Here is a 12,078-nt window from a genome sequence, read left to right as displayed (position 1 = left end):
CTGAGAAAGATGAAAGGTTAGCTAGACATTTGGACACATCCACTGTGTTTTCTGGCTTGTCAAATAGAACACAGAACGATCTAATTGAAGCAATCCTCTCCATTGAGGCGGAGAGATTTTTTTTTTTTAAGTAAAGGAAAATAAGGAGGACTTTTACTAAAAGGGCGTAGGTTTGCATAGGGACGGTAGGGACATAACACTACCAACTTTTCAGCATGCTAAAATTGTCCCCACCAACTTTTAAGCAACCTTACCTTTTTTGCATGATATAATGTTCAGTTATATAGAGAATTTAGATCTTTCAATAGTTCCATATGTTGTAAGGATAGAACTGACCCTACCATTATTAAGTGAATTATTTTCACTATGTTTATGTTTGCTAATAAAAACCAGACATTTATTCAGGAAGTTTTCAAAATGTTTCTTTAGTATTTTTTGAAAACAAAGGTTTGAATTGAACAGTGTATCATCTAAACCAATGCACGTAAAAGTTATTATCAGTAGATAAGGATTTATTTTGCATTGATCATTTTGCCAATTAATTAATTAGGTTCATATACATTAGAAATGTGGCCCTTTGCCCCCTTCATCCAATCTGTTTGGTCCAATTAATGTCCCGTCCCCAGCAAAAAGTGTACCTACATGCAGGTTATGCTGTTATATCGTCCCTACGAATGTTGAGACAAAACCTATGCCCTTCCAAAGTAACGCCGGTTTTTGTGGTGAAGGACAGGCGCAAGACCACAAACAGTTTTCATTTCAATCTTATTAAAAAAAAATTTTTTAAAAGAGCTTGGACCAAGAAAAATACAATAGAATATTTAAAAACTAAATTTTGGCCTTAAATAAAATATTATTTTTCTTTTCACACTTTTTGTTTAGCAATCTGTAATAAATTGATTAAAGTTTCAGAATTAAAAGTTTTAAAAACAACTGAATATTTCACTAAAGGTCAGAATTGAATTCTGTGGTTTTGTACACCACTCTTTACTCTCATTTATGTTGCATTAATTATAGAATGGTGACGGCCAACACATTGAGGGTGTAGAGCAAATGCATGTTATTTTCTTACTTTTACGTATCGATAATATGTACCGTGTGTGCCTGTTTTGTGAAGAATGCTGATGAGATATGAAATAACCAGTAGCCAATTGAATAAGCTACCCTTTTTGGTTTATATATTTGGAAATCTGACACTAAAGGAGTCAGTGCCTCACCAACCATGAACCTCACCGCACGTCACTGATATTTGTTTACTGTTATATGTTAACTTGATACTGAAATAGTAGTTTGGTTTAGCCTGAGAGGATTTTTGAACAATTTTGGAACTAATGTACAAAACATTTAAAAAGAAAAAAAGAAGAAAAAAAAGAAAAGAAAAGGAGGGTGGGTGCATCAATAATCGTTTCATAATCGAATCGGAGCTTCTGAATCGTAATCGTAATCGAATCGTTAGGTAACCAAAGATTCCCAGCTCTACTGGATAATACATACTAGTGGTAGCTCGACATACGATCACTTCGACAAACGATCTTTTCGACATCCGACGTTAAATTCGACTCATTATTTGTTTTACATCTGACGACATGCTCGAAATACGACGATTTATATTTCACAGATAGCCTGAAGTTGGCATGGTGAGAATTGGTTGATCCATAAGGGACTAAAAGCAGATTATTTGATGCTTTTTGTTGAAATATGTGGAATTTTTGGTGTATAAAAAAAAAAAAAAGAAAAGAAAGAGAAAATATTTTTGGGGTCTGTTCAAAAGGGAAATGATGTGAATGACTTGAAATTTTTATTTTGTTCTGTGTTTTCTTTCAGGTTGCAACATATTCAGAGGAGAGGTAATGAAGCACACCATTTTTAAGTTATCACCTATGATAGATAGCAGTATGGTATAAAAATACTTCTTCTTTTTCCTCCAACATCAGTGCACTGTCACCCCAATCAATGGTAAGCCTTTTTATGACTTCATATGTAACTTCATGCTTAACTGTCAATCATTTGTTTTATGCTGTTAACAGCTACAGAGATATGCATGGGAGTAAACAGGTGAGTTCCCATCACACACACGCACACAGCTTTTTATTTATTTCCATTAGAAGCAAGGACGTAGGTTTGCATAGGGATGGTAGGGACATAGCACTACCAACTTTTCAGGATGCTCAAATTGTCCCCACCAACTTTTAAGCCACCTCATTTGCATGATATAATGACTTCAGTTACTGTATATGGGTAGTTTAGATTGTCTATGTTGTAAGGATAGAATATACCCTACCATTAAGTTAATTATTTTCTAGGGCTGTCAAACGATTAAAAATTTTAATCGAGTTAATTACAGCTTAAAAATTAATCATAATTAATCGCAATTAGTCGCAATTCAAACCATCTATAAAATATGCCATATTTTTCTGTGAATTATATATGTATTCTGTAAAATAAATTGTTGGAATGGAACGATAAGACACAAGATGGATATATACATTCAACATACGGTACATAAGGACTGTAGTGGGCATTTCACTCTACTGTCATTTAAATCTGCCTATGCTGTCCTCACTCCGAAGCGTCTTTTTCCAAAGCTAGACAGCTAGTGAACAACGCCTTAATAATCAGACTTCTTCCTTTTTCATTTGATTTATTAATAAAATGGCCTCAAACCATTGTCCTCTTTAGACCGTCGTAAAACTACAAAAAAAAAAAGTACACAAGCATTGCATTAGCAACAACGTTAGCTTAGCACGCTATACAGGTTAACTAAACATAAACAAAAAGCGTCTCATACAAAAAATATAACATTTCGCTTATTAACATAATATGTACATTCTTTACAACAACCATACTTACGGACAAATCTTGTCCAAGGTTCATATAAGCACAACATTACAACGTAGGCGTCAGCTCGAGACGTCGTGCAGCCATATTGAACTGGCAAGAAAACAATAAACCATGTCGCAAAGCGACCACAAGAGTTCGCTGTTAGACAGCACAAAAAGCCTTGCTGTAAAACTTACCAAAAGGCAGAATACTGTCTGAGCGGGACATGTGCGTTAATTGCGTCAAATATTTTAACGTGATTAATTTAAAAAATTAATTACCGCGCGTTAACGCGTTAAATTTGACAGCCCTATTATTTTCATTATGTTCAGACTTACATTTATCCTTTTTCACTTATTGAATGTTGCAGTCACCCCCCCCCCCCCCAACCTTTATCCTTTTTCACTTATTGAATGTTGCGGTCAACCCCCCCCCAACCCCACATATGATCGGCTGATGATCGCCTCCTCCTCCCGCCACACAGACGCGCACTCACACAACCCCACCGACAGAAATACAACATGCCGCCTCCTCTACCCCCTTCGAAGAGGAGGGATACTATTGTTTATAGTTTATATATAGTTATTTTTCAGCCAGCACAAGCTACTGTCAGTAATGTAAAAAGACATCAATGTTAAGGAGGTGGGGGAAACAGCACTAATTTTGCTACTAAAAGTACGACCTTCATCAGAGTTAGCATAGTATTACTCTGTGTGAACTTGCTAACTTGCAAAACTACTGCGCTCAAGCCAGCCTCAACAAGGAACAACTAAGTCAAGCTAGCCGTCCCTCATTTGGATCATTGTTTGCATTATGTTCGTTACCGTAATCTAACGCGGTGGCTTGAGAGTGCAAGTCCCAAGATTGGGACCACTTCAGAGGGACACTGACATGAACATGAACTGACATGAAAAAAAATCTGTGACATCAAATCACACATCAGATTTCAATTCAATTCAATTTTATTTGAATAGCCCTACATCACAACAAGGTTGCCTCAGAGGGCTTTGCAGAGTTAATATGATACACAGTAGCGGTGCAACGGTTTGCGGTTCAAAGCCGAACCGTTCGGTTCGCCCTGTACGGTTCAATACGCCTTTATGAACGGCGCCTTTTCGGTTTTTCAATTAATGTGTTCCGAACGCTTGTGGAATGAATTGATCGAGCTCTGTGTGCCTGTGTGTGACGTGAAGCACCGCTGTGGAGAAATTCCCGCCCCGCAAGTAAATGTCGGATCACTGTCAAGCACCTGTGTAATAGAAGCCGAGTAACGCCCTTTCTCACTTACGAGCGAAGTTAAAGTGAAACAAGAAAGAAATCGCTATGGCGAGCGGTGGAGAGACCGAATTTTGAGGAAGCACCGGCTTCTTTCAAATCTGCGGTGTGGCAACATTTTGGTTTGTGGACTACTACAATGCGGAGGGAGAAAAAATATTGAAAAAAAAAAATTTGCAAGCATTGCTTGGCGCTTGTTCCCCATGCTAATGGCAACACTTTAATAACATGACTCCGGTACCTCAGCCGGCATCACCCACAGATATCACTTTCTCAGGGCAGGACAACCCCGAAGATGACACCAGTGAAAACACACGACGGGCTCCGTTAATTTGTTTGCAACGCTTGACCCGCGTTACATTGTTCCCTCGCGGACATATTTCTCCAACAACGTAATCCCCGACATTTATGAAATGGCACGCAAAGCCATCGAAGATGATTTCGCTAAAGGACATAGTTTCGCCCTGACCACTGATTGTTGGACGTTCCGTGCTACAGAGTGCTACTACTTAACTGTGACGGTCCACTATAATTCAAACCTGTCAAGTTGTACGGTCTCGTCGTAATTTGTACAAGTGAGTTCTGATTTTTAAATGTTTTTAAATGTTACGTTCAAAATCTTCGTTTTTTTTTTTTTCATTCGTTCGGATTTGGTCACCGTTTCTGCAACGAGACAATGTTCGTTAATAGGTTTGTTGAATGACGCGAGAAAAAGTCAGACACGGAGAGGGAAGAGTGTTTGTTGAGACGCTGTAGCAAACGCGATGCTAGGCTAGGTGGCTCCAATATTTCCTGACTGTAGCCAACAGAATACAATCTACGCCTAGATATCTCATGCATATAGAACTACATGCAAAATGACAGACTCAGTAGCGTTAGTAAACAGTCGCCATTTTAGAGCAGTAAACTTCTCAGAAAGGCTCTGTTGTAGTAAACCTTCCGAGCGAACCTAAGCAACTTTTTATCTAAAATACTCCTAAATCGGCAAAATCTTGACTTGAGGTTATCTTTAAAGGATGAAACAGTTTTGAAATTTTCACATGTTGAAAGTAGACAGAAGGGAACTAATGCAAAAACGGGAGCAATTTTATCAACTTTAACGGTTGATTCACAATATTAAATGACCTCCATTTTTTTTTTTTAAATGAAAAAAAAAACATGAAAGGTATCACCAGTTACTTTGCCAAGTAACGTTTTTACTACTGTGTGTGTATTTCAGTAGTCAGTCACTACACTAGCCAAAGAGCTAAGAGGTATTTTAACAGTTGAAAATGTTTACATTTTAAGTGTTTATTTCATTTTTTTTTAAAAAGCAAAATAAAGGCAGTTTTTTAAAAAAAAAAAAAAAAAGCAAAACGCAAACCGAACCCGAATCGAAACCGTGATCCCAAAACCGAGGTTCAAACCGAACCGTGGGCTAACTGAACCGTTGCACCCTTAATACACAGTCAGATACAGTAGATGAATTAGATGAAGTTCATGTCCTGGGCATCACCCATACTTAGACCCTTCATGGCGGCAAGGAAAAACTCCAAAAACCCAATGGGGGAAAAAAAGAGAAACCTTGGGGAGAACCACAGGCAGGAGAGATCCACTCCCAGGACGGACAGGCTATAGATGCACCATGACTGATGGTGGGTATTAGCACAAGGAGGTCCAGTTTGTAGAGATGCAATGGGGTGAAGGAACAAGAGGGGGTCCATCTAGCCAGATGAGACGGGGGGGTTCAGCGAGGATGTCCATCCAGCCAGGGGTCAGGATAGTCAGGCGGCTGTAGCTGAAAAATAGCCCCTCCCCCTGGGGGAGGGGGGAAAGGGGACACCGGGTGACTAGTGATGAAGAGACTAGTCAACTAGATCTTAGATATTAGAAAAGAGAAATAAAGACAAGTGGTAGGTAGAGTGAGAAAAAGGGGATAGGACTCAGTGGCTGTGCTTCCCCCAGCATTATAGCTTCTAGTGCAGCTTAGACTAAACTGTGAGTCCAGTCTGTTTTCAACTAGCCTGACCATTAGCTTTGTCAAATAGGAATGTTTTTAGTCTAATCTTAAATGTACAGACTGTGTCTGCCTCTTTAATATTAGCTGGAAGCTGATTCCATAAGACAGGAGCTTGGTAGCTAAAGGCTCTAGCTCCTACTGTACTTTTAGAGACCCTGGGAAGCAACAGTAGACCTGCATTCTGAGAAAGAAGTGTCCTGTTGAGGCGGTATGGAATCAGAGCATCGGTGAGATAAGATGGCCCCAAACCATTGATGGTCTTAAAAGTAAGAAGGAGGATTTAAAATTTTAATTCTAAACTCTTCGATAAGAGTACTTTGGTTCGAGTCTTGGTAGTATGCCTTAGATGTAGATCGGTCCTTGGATATCTCAGATTTTTTTTTTCATTAATTTTTTTTCCCAACTCACTTCAATATTACAATAGTTCAGATTGACTCGAGGGGTGCTCCAGTGTCTCCCAGAATTGGACACATTTTTGGATAGCTCCCTGTTTTTTTAATAAAGGGACTTGCACTCAAAATGTTTCATGAATAGTTTTTGCAAACAAAGGTTTGAATCGAATGTTGTATCACCTGAGCCAATACACATGAAAGTTAGCATAAGTCAATGGAGATTTATTTTGCATTGATCATTTAGCCTATCAATTAATTACAGTGACTTGCAAAAGTATTCGGCGCCCTTGAATCTTGCAACCTTTCGCCACATTTCAGGCTTCAAACATAAAGATATGAAATTTAATTTTTTTGTCAAGAATCAACAACAAGTGGGACACAATCGTGAAGTGGAACAACATTTATTGGATAATTTAAACTTTTTTAACAAATAAAAAACTGAAAAGTGGGACGTACAATATTATTCGGCCCCTTTACTTTCAGTGCAGCAAACTCACTCCAGAAGTTCAGTGAGGATCTCTGAATGATCCAATGTTGTCCTAAATGACCGATGATGATAAATAGAATCCACCTGTGTGTAATCAAGTCTCTGTATAAATGCACCTGCTCTGTGATAGTCTCAGGGTTCTGTTTAAAGTGCAGAGAGCATTATGAAAACCAAGGAACACACCAGGCAGGTCCGAGATACTGTTGTGGAGAAGTTTAAAGCCGGATTTGGATACAAAAAGATTTCCCAAGCTTTAAACATCTCAAGGAGCACTGTGCAAGCCATCATATTGAAATGGAAGGAGCATCAGACCACTGCAAATCTACCAAGACCCGGCCGTCCTTCCAAACTTTCTTCTCAAACAAGGAGAAAACTGATCAGAGATGCAGCCAAGAGGCCCATGATCACTCTGGATGAACTGCAGAGATCTACAGCTGAGGTGGGAGAGTCTGTCCATAGGACAACAATCAGTCGTACACTGCACAAATCTGGCCTTTATGGAAGAGTGGCAAGAAGAAAGCCATTTCTCAAAGATATCCATAAAAAGTCTCGTTTAAAGTTTGCCACAAGCCACCTGGGAGACACACCAAACATGTGGAAGAAGGTGCTCTGGTCAGATGAAACCAAAATTGAACTTTTTGGCCACAATGCAAAACGATATGTTTGGCGTAAAAGCAACACAGCTCATCACCCTGAACACACCATCCCCACTGTCAAACATGGTGGTGGCAGCATCATGGTTTGGGCCTGCTTTTCTTCAGCAGGGACAGGGAAGATGGTTAAAATTGACGGGAAGATGGATGCAGCCAAATACAGGAACATTCTGGAAGAAAACCTGTTGGTATCTGCACAAGACCTGAGACTGGGACGGAGATTTATCTTCCAACAGGACAATGATCAGAAACATAAAGCCAAATCTACAATGGAATGGTTAAAAAATAAACGTATCCAGGTGTTAGAATGGCCAAGTCAAAGTCCAGACCTGAATCCAATCGAGAATCTGTGGAAAGAGCTGAAGACTGCTGTTCACAAACGCTCTCCATCCAACCTCACTGAGCTCGAGTTGTTTTGCAAGGAAGAATGGGCAAGAATGTCAGTCTCTCGATGCGCAAAACTGATAGAAGCATACCCCAAGCGACTTGCAGCTGTAATTGGAGCAAAAGGTGGCGCTACAAAGTATTAACGCAAGGGGGCCAAATAATATTGCACGCCCCACTTTTCAGTTTTTTATTTGTTAAAAAAGTTTAAATTATCCAATAAATTTTGTTCCACTTCACGATTTTGTCCCACTTGTTGTTGATTCTTGACAAAAAATTAAAATTTTATATCTTTATGTTTGAAGCCTGAAATGTGGCGAAAGGTTGCAAGGTTCAAGGGGGCCGAATACTTTTGCAAGGCACTGTAGATTCATATTCATGAGAAATGTAGCCCTGACCTCCATTCACCCAATCTGTTTGGTCTTATTAATGTCCCGTCCCCTGCAAAAAGTACATGCAGATTATGCTGTTATATCGTCCCTACCAGTGTTGAGACCAAACCTACGCCCTTGATTAGAAGCAACAGCAGAGTCTAGTAACAAATCTTACGATGACACCTCTCACTTTTTACAAACAGCACAGCACTCCAGCACTTACTGGACAACGGCACACAAGCAGGACGTTTCTGCGATTTCGCCGTGGAGCAAGTTGCATGTGCATCGGTAAACCTTGCGCCTCATGGTAAAATTGGGTTTTAAAGTTGCCTTGGTCGATGTTGACCCGTTCTGTCCTTTGCTGCTAAAGCTGACGGCACTGACAGCTGAGGATCTTGCCGCTATCTTTTCGTGCGACCGCTCGGCTGACACCAGCAGCACTTTACCCGTCTGGAAGCTCCTCGTCAGCAAATCCTCTCACTTGCTGACCCAATCTCTGGACATTCTTGCCAACATGGTAGTTAAACCTACTTTAACATCTACTCGTGATGCAGAGAGAGGTCAAGCATGCATTTTATTTTGCAGATGTATATTCCGTGGAATCCTGCAGCCTCTGTGATTTTGGACGCTATCCGAGAAGTCCGATTGGACGCCTTCTCCGAAGACTACGTCAACGATCCCAATTTGATCCAACTCTGGTTCAATCACAGGCTTCGTCCATTCCTCCACGCTGTCTCACCAGAGTTCTTGTCATGTCTGACCACCAAAGATTTGAATTGCACCAGCTTCCAACACATGTAAGACACGGGAACTGACGATTTGGGTAACAAGCATTACCATGAAATAAACTTGTATCTAAAGGCACAACTGTAATTGCAATTGACAGCGTGCAATCTCTGAGTCACGTCCAGCCAAACATGAGCCTCGCTGTTCAGACGTCAGTTTTTACACGCTTCATCAGGATCTTTCTGACAAGCAACAGTACAGATAGTGAGTTCTCTGGACTGATAGTCCATGTTTGTTTTGGAAAGCACATTTTTCTTTTTCGGTAATCTACATGTTTTTGCGGTTCAGATCCCGGCTGCATCACGCACAGTGACAACAGCAGCGAATGGTTGCAGTTGAACTTGGGCGCCTTCTCCCATCTGGTGCAATTCAGTGAACTCCTGATGCTTCACTCCAACTTCTCAGCTGTATGTATTCACACTTGTTTTTTCAGTTTTCAGTTCCAAAATCTAATTTGAACTAGAGATCGGCATCCCGATCAATCGGGTTCGATCACGTCATTTTCAAAGTATCGGAATCGGCAAAAAAATATCGGCCATGCCTTTTTTTAATATATACAGTACTGTGCAAAAGTTTTAGGCAGGTATGAAAAAATTATGTAAACTAAGAATGCTTTCAAAAATATAAACAGTGATTGTTTATTTTGATCAATTTACAAAATGCAAAGTGAGTGAACAAAAGAAAAAATTAAATCCAATCAATAGTTGGAGTTACTACCCTTTGCCTTCAAGCCAGCATCAATTCTTATAGGTGCACTTGCACAGAGTCAGGGATTTTGTAGGATTATATTTAGGTGACTGAGGACAAGACTGAGCACAGCAACAAGACACAAGGTAGTTATACTGCATCAGCAAGGTCTCTCCCAGACAAAGATTTCAAAGCAGACTGGGATTTCAAGATGTGCTGTTCAAGCTCTTTTGAAGAAGCACAAAGAAACGGGCAACGTTGAGGATCGTAGACGCAGTGGTCGGCCAAGGAAACTTAGTGCAGCAGATGAAAAACACCTCAAGCTTATTTCCCTTCAAAATTGGAAGTTGACCAGCAGTGCCATCAGCTCAGAACTGGCAGAAACCAGTGGGACCCAGGTACACCCATCTACTGTCCGGAGAAGTCTGGCCAGAAGTAGTCTTCATGGAAGAGTTGCAGCCAAAAAGCCATACCTCCGACATGGAAACAAGGCCAAGCGACTCGACTATGCACGAAAACATAGGAACTGGGGTGCAGAAAAATGGCAGCAGGTGCTCTGGACTGAAGAGTCAAAATTTGAAATATTTGGCTGTAGCAGAAGGCAGTTTGTTCGCCAAAGGGCTGTAGAGCGGTACAACAATGAGTGTCTGCAGGCAACAGTGAAGCATGGTGGAGGTTCCTTGCAAGTTTGGGGCTGCATTTCTGCAAATGGAGTTGGAGATTTGGTCAGAATTAATGGTGTCCGCAATGTTGAGAAACACAGGCAGATACTTATCCATCATGCAATACCATCAGGGAGGCGTATGATTGGCCCCAAATTTATTCTGCAGCATGACAACGACCCCAAACATACAGCCAATGTCATTAAGAACTATCTTCAGCATAAAGAAGAACAAGAAGTCCTCTAAGTAATGGTATGGCCCCCACAGAGCCCTGATCTCAACATCATCGAGTCTGTCTGGGATTTCATGAAGAGACAGAAGGATTTGAGGAAGCCTACATCCACAGAAGATCTGTGGTTAGTTCTCCAAGATGTTTGGAACAACCTACCAGCCGAGTTCCTTCAAAAACTGTGTGCAAGTGTACCTAGAAGAACTGATGCTGTTTTGAAGGCAAAGGGTGGTCACACCAAATATTTGATTTAGATTTCTCTTCTGTTCATTCACTGCATTTTGTTAATTGATGAAAATAAACTACTAACACTTCCATGTTTGAAAGCATTCTTAGTTTACAGCATATTTTCACACCTGCCTAAAACTTTTGCACAGTACTTTATATATATATATTTTTTTTATTAAATCATATTCTAATTGTATTCAACGTTACAGACACAATATGTTACACTCATCCAGAGTCTTTAGTTTAGGCTTCAGGTACCGATAACGGCGGTAATTAATTTTTAAAAAAAATTATCACGTAAAAATATTTACCGCAATTAATGCATGCGCTGTACGACCCACTCACGCATTGTCGCGCTCAATCTGTAATGGCGCCGTTTTACCTATATAAAGAGATAAAAGGCAGCGTAAAATGAGTAGAGTGAATTTTGGCAGCGTTTGGAGCCTTTTTTAAATTGACTAAAGCCTTACAATCCCTCTCCCTACAATTATAAATATCATGGAAAGCAATGAGGGGAAGAAAGGTAGCAATTGATCTTTTTCTTAACACCTTATGTTATTTCCCAACGCAGAGAAGATATATCAATTGGTAGCACTACGCACAGTCATGGTTCCACTTCCCATCATGGTTCTACTACGTGACTACGTGATTGGATCGGGACAGCTCTATCAAATACTACATTTATATATGGCAGAAAATAGAGATGTCCCGATCAATCGGGTTCGATCACGTCGTTTTCAAAGTATCGGAATCGGCAAAAAAATATCGGCCATTGTACTGACTGATCCCTGTTCCCAGTCTAGTACTGGATGATAGTTAGGGGATTGTAGTGATGACGTGCGCTCAGTGCAGTTGGAGACGCGAAGCAAACACCAGCGAGTCCATTTCTCAGTTCCAATAAGTTTATTCTGGTGGCGTTTAATAAGTTAACTCAAAAGCACTTTCTCCAAATAAAAGTAACAAACCAAAAGACTCAAAACGTATTCACAAAAGAACAAACAAAATGAGTAATTTCCATTCCTGCATGCTGCACCAAGACACAGTCAAAAACTGTTTGCCCTCCTAACTGCCAACACCTGTGACATGATTAGCTGTCATTTTA

At 40.2% G+C, this 12,078-nt stretch overlaps 1 protein-coding gene across 1 annotated transcript in view; it reads left to right on the top strand.

The window, feature by feature from the left end:
* LOC130920220 (uncharacterized) overlaps positions 1-12,078 on the top strand; it is a 112,542-nt gene that overhangs the window by 59,493 nt on the left and 40,971 nt on the right. Inside the window, exons 31-38 of the mRNA XM_057843257.1 lie at positions 1,825-1,847; positions 1,935-1,956; positions 2,028-2,055; positions 8,588-8,672; positions 8,755-8,901; positions 8,970-9,181; positions 9,271-9,374; positions 9,459-9,577. Of these exons, the coding sequence (XP_057699240.1) occupies positions 1,825-1,847; positions 1,935-1,956; positions 2,028-2,055; positions 8,588-8,672; positions 8,755-8,901; positions 8,970-9,181; positions 9,271-9,374; positions 9,459-9,577 (740 nt within the window). The remainder of the gene's footprint in view (positions 1-1,824; positions 1,848-1,934; positions 1,957-2,027; positions 2,056-8,587; positions 8,673-8,754; positions 8,902-8,969; positions 9,182-9,270; positions 9,375-9,458; positions 9,578-12,078) is intronic.

Source organism: Corythoichthys intestinalis, chromosome 8, assembly GCF_030265065.1.
Source record: "Corythoichthys intestinalis isolate RoL2023-P3 chromosome 8, ASM3026506v1, whole genome shotgun sequence".
Classification (NCBI taxonomy): domain Eukaryota; kingdom Metazoa; phylum Chordata; class Actinopteri; order Syngnathiformes; family Syngnathidae; genus Corythoichthys; species Corythoichthys intestinalis.
This window is presented reverse-complemented; position numbering and strand designations above follow the sequence as displayed.